This window comes from Myotis lucifugus, unplaced genomic scaffold (assembly GCF_000147115.1).
Source record: "Myotis lucifugus unplaced genomic scaffold, Myoluc2.0 scaffold_3, whole genome shotgun sequence".
Classification (NCBI taxonomy): domain Eukaryota; kingdom Metazoa; phylum Chordata; class Mammalia; order Chiroptera; family Vespertilionidae; genus Myotis; species Myotis lucifugus.
Genome location: NW_005871051.1, coordinates 3,969,218 through 3,986,149, shown reverse-complemented (window position 1 = coordinate 3,986,149; position 16,932 = coordinate 3,969,218). Strand labels below are relative to the sequence as shown.

The 16,932-nt window shown below is 34.6% G+C and overlaps 1 protein-coding gene across 3 annotated transcripts in view; it reads left to right on the top strand.

Moving 5' to 3' along the window:
• Nucleotides 1-6: 6 nt before the first annotated feature.
• The window catches only part of BOLL (boule homolog, RNA binding protein), a 35,433-nt gene continuing 18,507 nt past the window's right edge, over nucleotides 7-16,932 (top strand). Inside the window, exons 1-7 of one of the 3 annotated variants that reach the window (XM_006082375.1) lie at nucleotides 7-138; nucleotides 3,428-3,571; nucleotides 6,780-6,871; nucleotides 8,714-8,768; nucleotides 10,143-10,218; nucleotides 11,718-11,845; nucleotides 15,612-15,683. In XM_006082375.1, coding sequence (XP_006082437.1) covers nucleotides 34-138; nucleotides 3,428-3,571; nucleotides 6,780-6,871; nucleotides 8,714-8,768; nucleotides 10,143-10,218; nucleotides 11,718-11,845; nucleotides 15,612-15,683 — 672 coding nt within the window. In that variant the 5' untranslated portion in view covers nucleotides 7-33. Of the gene's footprint in view, nucleotides 139-1,287; nucleotides 1,309-3,427; nucleotides 3,572-6,779; nucleotides 6,872-8,713; nucleotides 8,769-10,142; nucleotides 10,219-11,717; nucleotides 11,846-15,611; nucleotides 15,684-16,932 lie in introns of those variants that run through there. The other 2 variants (XM_006082376.1, XM_006082377.1) reach the window with 2 other exon arrangements.

The following is a 16,932-nucleotide window of genomic DNA, read 5'->3' as shown; positions in this document are numbered from 1 at the left end:
GGTGGACCCTCGTGTCGGGCGCCCAAATTCACGATGACCCGCTGGGAACCCGAGGAAGTTGTCTCCGCGGCCATTTCCTCCGGTGCCTCCACTTGCTGGCCTCGCAGGGGACGGAGCGTCGAGGCCGTGACTGCGACGGTTAGCCGCCCCCTTCCTGTCGTCTCCGTGTCTCCGGGGGCCAAGTGGCGGATGGGGGTCCCGGTTAATCCCCAGCGGGTGGCGGTAGCGAAGGCGCATCCCTTCGGAGGACGGAGGACGCTTTTCATGAACCGGGTGGTGCTGGACGCTCCCTGAGCGAAGGGCCCTCCTCGTGCCCCAGTCGCCGCAGCTCGCTGCGCACATGGGCTTTTCATGCCTTTGCAAGAGCATCGCCGGCGGGAGGGGAGGCTGTAGCGGCTCACTCGCTGCATCGCTGCCCTTCCCGAGGGACTCCACCTGCACACATTCGAGTATTTTCTAGGCTGTTCCTCACACTGTGTTCTAAAGCCTGCAGGCTGCTGGTTGGCATGTTGTGAGCAAGAAGAGCTTCGTCCGTTCAAATATTTCCCGAATCCCTGCTCTGCACCATCACTGCCCTAGGTGCTGCACGGGCAAAACCCCTTCCCTTGTGAGCATTACCTTTGGTGGGAAGAGACAGTAAACATAGTAAATACCGCGTTGGGAAGTGATAAGTGGTAAAGAGGAGAAGCAGGTGGAACCCACAGTAGAGCAGGAGCCTTAGCCGCTGGAGAATGACGTGCATTGGATGTAAAAAGTTGACCTCCCCCTCCCTCGTCCCACACCCAGTTAACTAGCTTCTCGGGATTGGAAATAAAGCACTCTGTTCACTTCAGCTCATGCCATCCCTCTCTCCGTGATAGGAAAAATGGGGGTGACTTTTATGTAAACAAATTTGAGAACAAATGAGCTAATCCATCGAACTCATTTTGTAAGAAAATTTCATGAAGACTGATTTTAAATTTGCAAATAGATACTTTCTACACTTTCTAAACAGGCAGAGACAAGATTATATCTACTATTCTACTTTTTCTAGCAATACCAATCTACAGTTGAAAAATAAACTTAAGCATCCCAAAATCATCTATTCTAGGCACGTGTCCCACAAGTGAAGTTACAAATAACCTCCAAATGCCCAGAGAGGATGCTTATGTTAAGATTGGAGTCCAGATTTCTTCCGTTGGAAACAACAATATAGTAATTTTAAATATGAGGACTTCTCTGTGGTTCAGTAGATGTTTTTATGAACTACCATATTAGAAAGTATGTGTTTTCCCCCCTTAAGACAATATGGAGACTAGAGCCCGTAAGGTTCAGTCTATAGCCGCCTAGTCACCACTGGCCTAGTGGTTTGTCCATCTTGCAGAGATTAATTTAGAGATGATGGTTTTATTGGCTAATGAAATGAAAGAGGAGACAAAATGTGAAAAAGAACAATTCCATTATCTGAATTGAAATTTATTTTTATGTATTTGTTTCTCGGAGAATTGAAATTATGAACTTCAAGCTTTTTTAGGAACTCAGTATGTTAGATTGTCCCAGAAGTCTGTTTAGTGTTCCTAGAAGGAAAATAATTAGCAAGTTCTTGAATTGGTTTCTCTTCAAAATTCTATTCCCAAGTCTTCTTTTTTTTAGATGTACCTTAAGAGTCTATTATCTTTCCATTGTGCAAAGGCTTATATTTATTAAAATCTAAATTAGACCCCCTGACTTAGAACTGTGAACATATGATTATACATTGAGCTCAATTCTTTGGTATAAAAATGCATACTTATAGGTATATAATTTTTTAAAATCTTCACACAAGGATATGTGTAGAGAGAGGAAGGGGGAATGAGAGAGACATCGATCGGTTGCCTCCGGTACATGCCCCAACCATGGATTGAACCTTCAACCTAAGTATGTGCCCTTATGGGGAATCAACTCACAACCTTTTGATATACAGGATAATGCTCCAACCATCTGAGCCACCCATTCAGGGTTAGGTATGGTATAGTTTTTAATGAAATCAGTCAAATCTTCAAACTAACAAGTGCATTTTAAAAAATAATGTTAGAACTGAAAAACAAATTTGAATGTCAGTGTTTATTAACTTGTCAATGTTCTTTGGCCAGAGACCGCCAGGAGCACATCTGTAGTTTAATAAAGTTGAGTCTATTGAATTGTTGCCCTTCACCACGGGACCTCTCAGTAAGATGATGTTAAAACGAACTTACAGGGTTTAGGCTTGTGTTAAGCATTTTTTAGAGTTCAAGGAAGAGGGCTTTATTCTGAAATGCATGTTGTCAGGATGTGGGAGTAATGGATTAGTATGTTAATTCTTGTAGGCAAGAAATACAGATCAAGGCTAAAGCTGATAAAGAAGGAGGAGCAGTCACTCATTTCAGTCAGAATAGAAGGATGTTTAGTCCTTCTTGTGGTTTGGACAATGCTTTTGTTTTTGCCAATGTTCAGACATGATTATGGAGTGGTCTTATTTTTATCTCCATCCATCACAATCACAGAGTAGCCTTGTTGGTGTTCTGTTAACAAGAGAATACCACAGCCTAGCTATGAGTTCTGGGCCAACTCCTAAAACCACCAGGACCAAGTTGGTTGTGCCAGCTCCTAGCTTTCCAGGGCTACTTTTCTCTTTCTCAAACTTTTTTTTGAGTTTAAAATTCCTCCTTAATACAATATTTAAGTGGCTATAATATTCTAGTGGTATACTTAATTGACAAGTATGTTAATGTATTTAAGATTTTATCTACTATAATGGAGTAGATTCTACATTTCCTATCTTTATGTTGCCCAAAAAAGTTATTAGCTTTCATTATAACCTTCATAAATTAGAATAAAATTAAAGTCTAAAGTATATTTTATTTAAATGACATCTTTTTGAAACATACATATTTTCAGCCTGCATCAAAAGTTATATCCAGTCCTAGCTGGTTTGGATCAGTGAATAGAGTGTCCACTTGCGAACTCAAGGGTCCTGGGTTCGATTCTGGTCAAGGGCATATGCCCCAGATTGCAGGCTCGATCCCCAGTGGGGGGCGTGCAGGAGACAGCTGATCAATGATTCTCTCTCATCATTGATGTTTCTATCTCTCTTTCTCCCTCTCCCTTCCTCTCTAAAATTAATAAAAATATTTTTTTAAAAAGTTATATCCAGCGTGCCCTAGCTGGTTTAGCTCAGTGGATAGAGCGTCCACCTGCAGACTAAAGGGTTCGATTGGTCCAGAGCACATGCCCGGGTTTGGGGCTCAACCATAGTAGGGGGCGTGCAGGAGGCAGCCAATCAATGATTCTCTCTCATCATTGATGTTTCTCTCTCTCACCCTCTCCCTCTCTGCTATCAATAAAAATATTTTTTTAAAAAACAATAAAAACATTTTTTAAAAAAAGTGATATCCAGTGCTAAAAGTTTAAAAAGAATTTTATTTTACAGCAAACATCAAATCAGACACAAACAGATTCATTGTCTTCATCCCCTAATCCTGCATCACCCGTGCCTTTGAATAACCCAACAAGTGCCCCAAGATATGGAACAGTGATCCCTAATCGCATCTTCGTAGGAGGAATTGACTTTAAGGTACCTATTTCAGTGTATAACATGGTGTAATTTTTGCATTAGAAGTAATTTTATTTCTTGGAAATTGTTTCCTTGTGTAACTATAAAAATAACGTATTTGCTATTTGTACAATGATTAATAGTTTTCAACTTGTCTTAATATAAAGAATATTTTCAAAAACAGTGGAGATTAAATAGATCATATATAATTGTGCAGTTTCACATACATGGAAATTGAGGCTCACTGACCTGTCTGTAAGTCTCCTAGCTAGCTACTTAGTGACAGCATAAAGACTAGAATCCTACTTTCCTGACTCATAGCTCCATATTCTTCATTTCACCATATCATATTAGTTATACTTTCTTGCATAGTACTCCAGAAGCCCAAATAAGTGATTATAATTTACAAAAGTAGACTCAAAAAAACACACAAACAAAATTTGTCCTATGAAATCCTGTTTCTTTACCCCAACTTTTATTTCTGATTCCTGAGTACCCTCCTAGACTTTCATCTTTTGCAAATAGCTTCCTGTCACCTAACTTAAAATTTGATCACCCAAACAGGCCTGTGTTCTTGTCAGAATAAAGCATCTTAACAGTAATATATTTAAATGATGTAATAAGCTATTTCAGAAAGGCATACTTTGTGAGTGTTTTACAGCATCCCCATATAGTAAACACCTACAGAAAAGGCATGCAAGGATATATTAAGTGGAATCTTAAGCAACTATAAGAATGATTCACTAAAAATAAAGAAAAATGATTTCTTATGAAATGCCTATTTTAAAAAATATTGTATTTCTATGGAAAATATTAATGGCAGACCATAAATATTCAAGTTGATTATTATTGTTTAGGATTTATATTAAAACAGCTTAGTATATTTTTAAAAATCATCAATAAATTTAAACATTTGGCTATGTTATTCTAACTTACTGAAAACTACAAAATGAATTTTGGAGGCTATGTTGTTATAATGCAGTCATAGCTTTAGGATAACTGCTAGAATTCCCTCCCTTATACTTAAACTTTTTCCAAAATCATAGATAAATTCCCACAATGAAACTGTTTACTGTAGCCCCAAGAAGTCTCAAACTTTTTAAAACTTTTTTAGAAGCCATCTCTCTGTAATATTTAATCATCTTGACTTTCTGTCTCCTTTAAATTTGAATTGCAAAATTGAGCTATTGACTCTTTACCAGAAAATACTTTGAATTAATTTGTTTTCAATTCTCCAATAGAAATTCTTATTCTGGTGTTAATTACATTTTGTACTTACTGAAGTAAGAGTCATTCATTTATTCTCAAGTTAACTCAGTATTTGTCATCATCCACTTTAGCAGGCTTTAGGTTACTAACTAAAAAACAATAGTGTATTTAAGTAGTAAGGTAGCAATGGAACTCAAAAGGCATTAGCTCTGCTATTAGGCATGTGCTTACCTATGTCTATAAAGAAAAATTTTTCTAGGGATATTTAAAGATCTTCTTAGGGCAAACAGTTATAGATGAACCAGAAAATGAAATTGCAATGAATTTAGTATAAATACTGCAAGAAAGGTGATATAAGTCTATTATGAGAGTAATTAAAACTAGATATGCCAGCCCTAGCTAGTTTGGCTCCGTGGATAGAGCATCAGCCTGCCAACTGAAGGGTCCAGGGTTCGATTCCGGTCAAGGGCACATGCCTAGGTTGCGAGCTCAATCCCCAGTGGAGGGTGTGCAGGAGGCAGCCAATCAATGATTCTCTCTCATCATTGATGTTTCTTTCTATCTCTCCCTCTCCCTTCCACTCTGAAGTCAAAAAAATATTTTAAAAATAAACTAGATAGCCCTGGCCAGTTTGGCTCACTGGATAGAGCGTCGGGCTGGGGACTAAAGGGTCCCGGGTTCGATTCCGGTCAAGGGCATGTACCTTGGTTGCAGGCACATCCCCAGTATGGGGTGTGCAGGAGGCAGCTGATCGATGTTTCTCTCTCATCGATGTTTCTGGCTCTCTATCCTTCTCCCTTCCTCTCTGTAAAAAATCAATAAAATATATTTAAAAAAAATAAACTAGATATGCCAAAACTATCTTAGTAGATATCTTATACATTATAGTCTAATTATAATTCAAATTTTATTTTGAATATTATAATGTCTATTTAGCTAAAATGTATATTGAGTATGATAAAGCATCCAAAAACTTTAAATTATGTAACTACTTCATTTGTTATCACAAATTGAGTTCATGTACGTCTGGAAATATATTCCTTTCCTAAGACCGTACTCTTCCAGGATACTATGCTGATTAAAAGTGACTGGTGTAGGCCAACATAACTTAGTTCCACTGCCTTCATGTGAGCCCTCTAGGAACACATGTTTCCTCCACTTCCTGAAAGTGGAGCATTCCTATGAAACCTTTCATAAACTGAAATGTTCTGAAGTGAGGACATAAATGCATATGGAAAAATTTTTAGTGTTTCTCAGGCCTCCCAAAATACCCAACCAAATCATACCAAATATGTTTACGTCCAGTTTTAAGCTAAGCATAGCATCTTTATGCACTCTCTCAGGCTTTTCTGACACCTCAGGACACATCTTGCTCAGGGATACACAAAGTAAATCAAGATAAAGCACAGATGCTCACAGGCACAGTTCAGAGCTATAGCAGCTTGATGCTGAGCTGTGAGTGCAGTTCCAGGGAAGGCGCTGGGCTGCACTGCCTCTATGGTATACGGGCTTGCTGCAAAACAAAAGCTGAACGTATTTTCACTTTTTGCCCTTTCTCGTAAAAGCAGAAGTCCTCTTTGGATTTCTTTTGGTTAGCCAAAACAGGTACTAATGTAGGTCTTCTGTAAAAGCAGTGGTGGTAGACAAACCTTCGAACAGCATGGACTACTTGTATTTCCTTACTATAATTATAGACATGCCTAATGCAAATTATATTTTTCAACTGGCCAACTAGAGAATAAGAACTCCTTTAAATACTGAACTTTCTTTGTAGTTTTAAAACAATCCAGCTTAAAACTTTTAACTATTAAACTATGTTTAACAATGTAGTTCTGAATAAAGCAAAGTATTTACATATATTGATGTTAATAACCTAGTGGTTTCATCCACTGTTTTAATGAGAGGTATTCTTATATTCATTCATATTATTTATTTATAAACTTTTCTGTCTCTAAAACAAGCATGAGTTTTTACATCTTTTATCAATTAAAAATGTTTTTGTTTTTTTTTATGCCATTAGACAAATGAAAATGATTTAAGAAAATTTTTTTCTCAATATGGGTCTGTAAAAGAAGTGAAGATTGTAAATGACAGAGCTGGAGTGTCTAAAGGGTTAGTATCACTATAGATAGTACATAGAATTAGCAATTGTGTTTTTATTGGGTTACTAGGTTTTGCATGCTAACTTACTTTGCTTCCATTTTTTCAAGAGATTTTTGTGCAGTCTTCTTTCCTCCTACCTTTTGCCCTACCTTTTGATCTCCTCTGTGTGTGTGTGTGTTGGAGGAAGGGGGACACTATAATTTGTTGGGAATTATTCTTGCATGGGCTAAGGGACCATTCAGTGTTACATAGCAAGCACTTAATGTTGAGTATATAATGTCCAATAGCTAAGGAACCAGAAGCTAAAGGAATCAAGAAGCTAAAGGAATCAGATATTGTTGCAATTACATACCTGCTTTAGACTAAATCGAGCTTTATTTGAAAAAAAGCTGACACAAAGGTATCTCTGTAGGTTGTGCATCAGAGACCTCATTAAGGGACTAATCTGAGAAATATAACTCAAGAATAATTTTTAATTTCTTAATCAAGGAGAATGAAAATTGAGAAGAAAGCAGTAGGATTTGTCTAGAAATGTCTAATGACCTTAGAGCTGTTTTAGTAGGTTGGTATATGCAAAAGCCAAATTTCAGAGAAAAAAAAAGTAGTTTATATAGTGTACTTACCTAAGAAGTTTGACTGCAAAGTTAAAATAGTTAAGGCAGTGGAGATTAGAGAAAGATTGTACATATTTGTTTCCTTGAAAGAGAGGCAAGACGTCCATATTTGTAGGTATAAGAGAAGGGACCAATGAAGTGATAGAAAACTAGAAGAGGCAAACAACATGACAAGTGGGTACTTTGGAAGAGGTAATGGGATTCTGCAGAGAGGTTTTTTCTAAACAGATGAGCGACTTCCTCCGACTGATGAACAATGTTAGGATAAAGTGAGATTGTATTTCTTTTGTTTAGCTTATAGAATTGGCAGTATTTTGGTAATATCCATTTTTATCATTGATAATCACATAGAAATACGTATAAACTATTTTATGCCTTTTCCACTGGGTGGTGTATGTGTTCTACAAAAAAATTCAGTGTAAAAATATTTCCTTAACCCTTGTTTAATGTTTAGCCAAATAAAGAAGAGAAATTCCTTTGTTTAAAAAAAAGAAACTTTATACAATAATTAAGAAAATAAGAAACATAGCATTACTCAAAAAGTTTCCTTAAGTTATTTAAATAGAAATTACATTTTGGAGGGATATGCTTTTTATTTCTTTTATTTCTTTTTGTCTAACTGTTTTGGGTTTTTTTGAACATGTATTTGTGTCTTGAATGTTATATGAATTATACTCTGAAGGTAACAATTAGATATGAAAAGTAGGTGTAAAAGTCTACATTGTACATATTTCTAGTTTAATTTGTTTAGTAAATACATAATTGTATTATCAGCTTTTATGTGCTCATAATAGTAATTAATGTATTTGTATACTCATTTACCAATGTAAAAGTTTTTTTGTGTTGACATTTTTTAATTAAAATTTATTTTCCTATTTTGATTTCTATTTAAGCCAAACCTCTGTTATTTTAAAGAGATTATTGCTCTGGACTGAAATTTATTGCATCCTGATTTATAAGCCAAAACATGTATCTCTCATGCTCTTCTGTCTTATACAATTCAGATCTGAAACTGTTTCAGGATCTCTGAGTTTTTTTCTTTTAGTCCCCTGACTCTAAGAGGAAGTGATAGTGTTAAGTTTCACTATCCTCTAAAAATTCTCCTAAGTTTTTTATGCTGATGCACCATAGAAAAATGCTCACTCCTACAGTGGCCCATTCTTAAAACACAAATTTTTTTTAAATTTTTTAATATAATTCTAAAGTAATGTTCTAAGAAAATAATTCATTTATTTAGGTATGGTTTCGTCACTTTTGAAACACAAGAAGATGCACAAAAAATTTTACAAGAGGTAAGATGTTTTAATGTATTTAACTTTCTTTTTGGAATTTCTTTCAAAATAATTCTTTGTGGTGTTTATTTTAATAGTACAGGTCTAGTACAATGATCAGTTGCTAAAAAGTTTTTTTAACTTATTTGCATCTTAAGATTGACATTAGCCTACAAAAAATTGAATTAATAAAAAAAGCATTAAAGAGAAACTTCATCTTCAGAAAAACAAATTTCAAATCATTACATGAGTATGGTTGTGGAGTTGTAATCTAATGTTTTACTTTATTTGCTTAAGCTAAGAATGTGAGGATATATATTTTCTGAGTGTTAATAGCACTTTAAATTCCTAAAAAACACTACACATATGGATTTCTAGAATGAGGTTATCTTTGATTATTTCCCCTCCTATGAAAATCTTTATATGAACTAAGAACATTCATATTAAAACAAATCTGTAGCCTGTAATTTGGGATAATAACTTAAATTTGGCAAAGGTGACATTAAATTTTTTAGAAAAATAGATTTTGAATTGTATATTAAATTCTCAGTTAAATATTAATTGTATATTAAGTACTCCGTTCTCCTTGTTTACAGTAGCAATGTTCTATAAAGTCACCACAAATACTGAATTAGCAAATATTGAACTGCTGTTTCTACAAGTATACGCCTAGGTTTCCACAAGCTTCTGCCGCCAATATTTTCATCAACCAATCAATACATAACTTTATTTTATGTGTGTTTCTGTTTAAAGACATACTTAGTATTATTGATTCATTAATATTGATTTCATGGCCAACAGCACTGCAGCTCATGCCTGAATGAAGTCCACCTCTTCTCCATAAGGCACATGACAGCCTTCTTACGCCTAACAACACTGACCAGCGCTTCAGCACCACGCTCAAAGGCCATTTTAAGTAGCAAAATCACCAACATAAAGACAAAAATGCAAAACACATGGCACTATATTTACCACAGAAAGGACACTTGTTTACAGTATAAAAGCTGAAATAAGACAGTGTCACCTTCTTTGATCTCAAATGGAACCATGTGTGTCAGGCAATTCACATTTTTCACCTCTGCTCTTGCCAGCTAATAACCGCTAAATTGTCATGAGTATTGATTTTGGGATTACAAATAAATTTTAATGAGTAGATTAATTCCCAAATCCATGAATAGAGGATTGACTGTATTTCAGATTAGGAATTAGGGTCAGAGCAGTAGATTCGGACCTAGATCTGTTTAAATCCAAAAACTTTGCCCTTTCCACTGTGACTTGCTACTATCAAAGAATGTTATAGTCTGAATTTTAAAAAGTGTTTCTTACTAATTTTCCTTATTGGTTTTATAAACAATAGTACCAAAATAATAAAATTTATTTTTTTTCTTATTTTAGGCTGAAAAACTGAATTATAAGGATAAGAAACTAAACATTGGTCCAGCAATAAGAAAACAACAAGTAGGGATCCCTCGTATGTATTAACAACTAATGTATTTTTCAATATTTTTACATGGTTCTTTTTTTAAATATTAAACTTTCAGTAGAACTTCATTAAAATATCAGGTTCCTTTCATTTAATAAAGTTACTTTGGCAAAGTTGGTGGCCAAATGAATATTTCTTGTCACAAATTAATATATACTAGATTGGGGAGGGGGGGTGGGGAAATTTTACCTGAATAATGATGCTTAAATATATTCCAGCCCTAACTAGTTTGGTTCAATGGATAGAGTGTCGGCCTGCAGACTGAAGGGTCCCGGGTTTGATTCCGGTCAAGGGCATGTACCTTGGTTGCGGGCACATCCCCAGTGGGGGGTGTGCAGGAGCCAGCGGATCGATGTTTCTAACTATCCCTCTCCCTTCCTCTCTGTAAAAAGTCAATAAAATATATGTATATATTCCATATAGTTACATCTTTAAAGGGAAAAACAGATAAAAATATATTTAAAATTGCAAAATTAATTGTAAGTAATTTAGAACCACTAATTAGAAAATTTTCTAATTAGAAAGTAACTTAAAATTATAGTGAAAGTACTGAAAGTTAAAATATAGACCCAATATCAGAAACTATGGTTACATATATTCTATAACCCAACCACATGTGTCATAATTATCAGAAAGAACAGTCCCAAAAGCTTTAAGAATTGGCCAAATTATGTGCCTTCCTCAGATTTCTGTAATGCTTTCAACTCTTCTCTTTTTTTTCTCACTCTTCCCATTTATTAAATTAGGCCTCTTTATAGATTTTAGCTATAATATTTATTAAAATTTCTAACAGTTTTCGGCTAGAAGGAACAATGTCACATAAAATTAGTAACTAAATTTTCTTACTCTATCTCTGTCCTAGTGTCTACTGGAATGTTTAAAACATTAGGTACTTATTATACATCCGTTGACAAATTAATAGATTGTGTTCATTTGGACTGTTCAGTTTTTTACGTAGACGTTAACAGATAATCGAGTTTAGTTTTGATTTGGTATTTATCAATTGAGAATTTGTAGGGGGGAACCAAAATGTCTTCCAGAAAGTAGAATCTCCTCCAACTTCACTGCCTCCCTCACCATTGGCCTTTACAAATAAATGTCTTACTAAAGTCTTAGGAACTTCACTACAGTGACTGTAGAGTAAATGAATTACATATAATTTACATTGAAAAATAATCATCTAATCTATCTGTTAGCTTTGTGTTTCATTTTACTGATATTAAAGTCTGAATTGGTGAAATTTTAGTATTTCTTATTAAACTTGTTTCTTTTTTTATGCATCTTAAGCTAATAAAATTTTTAAGGTAATAAGTTTGAAAATATATACTTCAAAGATTTTAACATATAGAATTAAAAAATAACATAACATTCAATTTTTACTGTAACTATATAGGTGTATTAAGATAAACATTTTCCAGTGTTCAGAAATTACAGTCTTTAAAGTTAAATTTAGCATTTCAATTATTATTATTTAATCTTTACTTTAGGTTCCAGTATAATGCCAGCAGCTGGAACAATGTACCTAACAACTTCAACTGGATATCCTTACACTTACCATAATGGTGTTGCTTATTTTCATACTCCAGAAGTAACTTCTGTCCCACCACCTTGGCCTGTAAGTAATTTCATTTTAGAAGGGTTTCCATCTATTACTATTAATTTTCAAAATATTTATTTCCAAAAAATGTCAACCACAGACAAGTACAAATAATAATATAATAACCATGTAGCTACCACTCAAGTTTAGTATATGTTAACATTTAGCCATATTTAAGATTTTTAATGGGAAGAATAAAATACGGTAAATTCACATAAAGTCTCCTTGCTCGCATTCTCTTACCCTCCTTTCCTCCCCAGAATATCTTTCCTGTCTTCTATGTTTTTACTACAAATATAGGTATGCTTAAACAATATATAGTATTGCTTTGGGTGTTTTTAGACACTATATAAGTAAGGCTTTTAGATTAAGCCATGTTTATTCTAGTATTTCTAGTTCACTTACTTTAAAATTTTATAATATTCCATTGTATGAGTGTACATTCCCTAATTGAAGGACATTTTAAGTTTTTTCTACAATCCATACTAAAATGAACATCCAAATGTTGCATGTGTCATAAGTTTGTCTAAGACAAGTAGTCTTAAAAGTTTTTTGCTTTTATATCTTCTAAATGTTTTTGAAAAATTATAGAATACTCTCATTTTTAAGTTAACTGAAATTTATCGTAATTTTAAATAGTTTAGGCATACTATATACCAGTGATGGCGAACCTATGACACGTGTGTCAGAGGTGACACGCGAACTCATTTTTTTGGTTGATTTTTCTTTGTTAAATGGCATTTAAATATATAAAATAAATATCAAAAATATAAATCTTTGTTTTACTATGGTTGCAAATGTCAAAAAATTTCTATATGTGACACGGCACCAGAGTTAAGTTAGGGTTTTTCAAAATGCTGACACGCTGAGCTCAAAAGGTTCGCCATCACTGCTATATACTGTAGATTTGGTTTAGGTATGTTTTTATCAAACTTTGTAGCTGTATATTTTAAGAATAGAAAAGGTCCTATGTGTGGTGATGGATCTTAACTAGACCCTAACCCTCTCCCTCTCTCTCTAAAATCAATTTAAAAACATTTATTTAAAAAGAATACAGGTATTCTATATTTTATTTTAAAAATACTGTCATGTTGCTGTTTTTCATATGTAGATATCAAATCAGGAGTTTGTGTTGACTAATCTATTCTCTTCCAGTTTTGAAACAAATCCTCTATCAAATGCCAAGTTTTCCATGTGTGGGTCTCTTTCTGAGCTCTCTGTTCCAAGTCTTCCCAATTCTGTTATAATTCCTATTGCTTTATAATGAATCATAAGATCTGACAGGGCAGTTCTGGCACTGTGCTCTTCAGGAGTCTCTCATCTATTTTTAAGTTTTTGCTTTTATAAATATAAATTTTATAATTCTGCTTATTCCATTCTCTGAAAAGCTTTTTTGGGTTTTGGTTAGAATTGGATTCAATATATAGATCAATTTGGAACATTTGGGTATATTAAATTTTCTTACTAGTGAACACTTATTTAGGTCCTCTTTTATTTCCATCCATCAATCAAATTTCCTTTTCTTCATAAAAAAAGTTTGACACACCCTAGCTGGTTTGGCTCAGTGGATAGAGCGTTGGCCTGTGGACTAAAGGGTCCCAGGTTGGATTCCAGTCAAGGGCACATTCCCGGGTTTCGGACTCGGTCCCCAGTAGGGGTGTGCAGGAGGCAGCCGATCAATGATTCTCTCTTGTCATTGATGTTTCTATCTCCCTCCCCCTCTCCCTTCCTCTCTGAAATCAATAAAAATATTTTTTTTAAAAAAGTTTGACACATTTTTTTGTTGAATTTATTCTGAGGTACGCTATAGTTTATGAATGGTATATGTTTTTAAATCCTATTTTTTCAATACATTGTGGCTGGTATGTAGTAATGCTTTTGATTTTTAAACGTTGATATTTAAACTGCCAAACTCTCACAGAGACAGTCATTTATGATGCAATGTACCTCTATTGCTTTCTGCTCTTCTGTTTCTCATGTTTTTCCGCATTGAGTTATTGCACTGGCAGTACCTCAGCTATAGTGTTTATGCAATAACACAATGACCTTGTTTTGAAAGAGAAAATAAGTCCAGTGAGTTGCCATTAATATTTTATTTATACACACACATATACATATATAAGGTGTACCAAAAAATGTATACACTCTTTGAATAATTATTAATTCTAATAGGTTAGATCTGAAAAGAAAGTAGCATAAATTGAGCTACCAGAAAATAGTGTATATATATTTTGGGGAGCACCCTGTATATACATACATACATACATACATATGCACTGTAGGTTTTCAAGGATACTCTTAATTTTAACCAGGGTTTTTCAGCTTCAGTACTACTGACATTTTGGGCCAGATGATTTTTTGTTGTGGGAGGCTGTATATTTAGGATGTTTAGCAGTGTCTTAGCCTCCCTACATTTAGAAAACCAAAAATATTGCCAAATGTTCCCTACAGGGACAAAGTCAAACCTGGTGAAGAATTCATGCCCTAAATCAATAAGTTCCTTTTTATTCTGTTTGCTAAGGGTTTTTATCATGAAAGGCTATTGATTTAACAAATGCTTTTTTGTATCTGCTAAGATTATCATGTTTTGCTCCTCCTATAATCTATTAATAAATTATTATTTCCCAATGTTAATCTATGGTGCAATTTTAGTAGCATATAATAGTCTACAGATTGTGCAAAGAGAGCTATAATACTTTTCTTTAGTTACTGGGGAAAGACATTAAAACAATGTAAATTACATCCCTGTTATTAGAAAATGAATTTTAATTGCTATCATTAAAGCTTATTTTACCTGTCTTAAAACAACTTGCCTGTTTTATTAATAAGCTGGTTTTAAATTTGGGGATTTACTCTATTACTTTGAATAATTGAGTGTTAGGTGTATACTTTTTCCAAAGAGATAAATCACTTGTAAGTTTATTTATTGGATGATTAATTCATTCAAATGTCAAATGAATAAAATAGAATTTAACAAGTGCTTCAATCATTTATATATTTGCTTTAATTAAATGTATAACAAGGAAATAGGATGTTGATTATTTATAAGTAGTTGGAAATCAGTGGCAAAATCAGCTATGATTGTTCATTCAAGTCTAAATGCTATGTACACATTAACTATCTACTGCTGGTCTCCACAATGGAAATAGGTAGTGACACCTTAAGTCTAGCTGCCATTGCCCTCTGAATATTCTTAGACCTGTCCTATGTAATAAAAGGCTAATATGCAAATCAACCAAACAGCGGAATGACCGGCCGCTATGACACACATTGACCACCAGGGGGCAGATGCTCAATGCAGGAGCTGCCCCCTGGTGGTCAGTGTGCTCCCACTGGGGTAGTGCCGCTCAGCCAGAAGCCAGGCTCATAGGCTGGCAAGTGCAGCGGTGGTAGCAGGAACCTCTCCCGCCTCCGAAGCAGTGCTAAGAGCTATCAGTTGGACATCCCCTGAGGGCTCCCAGGCTGAAGGACACCACCCCCTCCAAGTGCATGAATTTCATGCACCGAGCCTCTAGTATTTTCATAATCTCTGGACTAAAAGCAACGTTTCTGATGGTGGTTTTAACATTACCATGGAAATAAAACCACATGGAAGTAGGAATACTGTGATGATTTTAATAAACTTAAGTGGAGTTGGTAATATCAATAAGAGGTGGGAAAATGACATTTCCAATAATAAACTATAATTTGCCTGGGTTTAGGTAACAATTTGAGATAAATTTTATTATAAACTATTTTAAAGAATTTTGCCTAAAATAATTTTCCATTTTCTTTCCTCTCATAGTCACGTTCTATATCTAGTTCCCCTGTGATGGTAACTCAGCCTGTTTATCAGCAGTCTGCATATCACTACCAGGTAAACAAATTAGTACAGTGAAAATTCTCCTTGATCACTTTAGTCTTTTTTTGGGTATCTCTCATTTTATTCTTTCTCATACAAATACTGTAGTAATTAAAGAGATAATTAAGTCTTGATAGCAATGTTTTTGTGGGGGGTTTTCTGACGGGGTTATAGGAGGAATAAACAATGTCATACAGGAAGATGGACTATTTGCTTCCTTTTACAAAATATTAATTAGGTCAGTTTTGTTCCCCTGACTAACAATCTAAAAAGTCTTTAGAAATAATTCCTAAAGTAAGATACAGATATTGGACCACAGACTGAATTTTTAATGTTACTGTTAACATTACATTAATTTCTTGTTACCGTATTTAATATATAGTTGACCCTTGAACACTGAGGAGATTAGGGGCACTGACCCCTACCACACACATGAGTTCTAGGATTGGTTCCAGGACCCACCACCCCACACCCACAGACACCAAAATCCTTGGGTGCTTAAGTCCCTTATATAAAAAGGCATAGAACAATGCGTACCATCTGTCTTTCACATCCTCAGTTGTTTTAATTCTATGCAAAATCTGGGGATGTGGAGAGCCAATTTTATTGAAAATAAATATTGAGGGCCAGCATTTATTGAAAACATCCATGTATAAATGGACACACGCATTTCAAACCGTTGTTCAAGGGTCAACTGTAATGTACGTTAAAATCACGATTATATTGTGATTATATTATGATAGCATCTTTTGGTTAGCCAGCATTCTTTTTTTCATTCTTATTGGAGACTGGGATAAGTGAACTGTAATGCCAGACTATTTTGTTGTTTTGTAAATAAGGCATAGTTGAACTACAACCATACATGTTTACATATTGTCTGTAGACGCTTTTGTGCTACAGTGGCACAGTTGAGTACTTACAACAGAGATATTATGATCTGCAAAGCTTAAAATATTCATCCTCTGGCCCTTTACAAAAAAAGTTTGCCAGCCTCTGGTCTATACCATTCACAAATAAAACCACATTCTTTCATACTCTGAAATAGTGAAAGAGAATGCATTTGTTTATTTTTTTCTTTTTGAACTTTTAAAACAGACCCACATGAAATGTTAAGGTCATTGGAATTCTTTCTGGTATTAGACTGGCTTTGGGGGAGGTCAGTTATTATTATATTACTATGCTAAATATAAAACTAAAGTGTTTCTTTCACTTACTAAAAATAGAACTTAATGACATTTATTTAAAATATATATGTAGCATGACT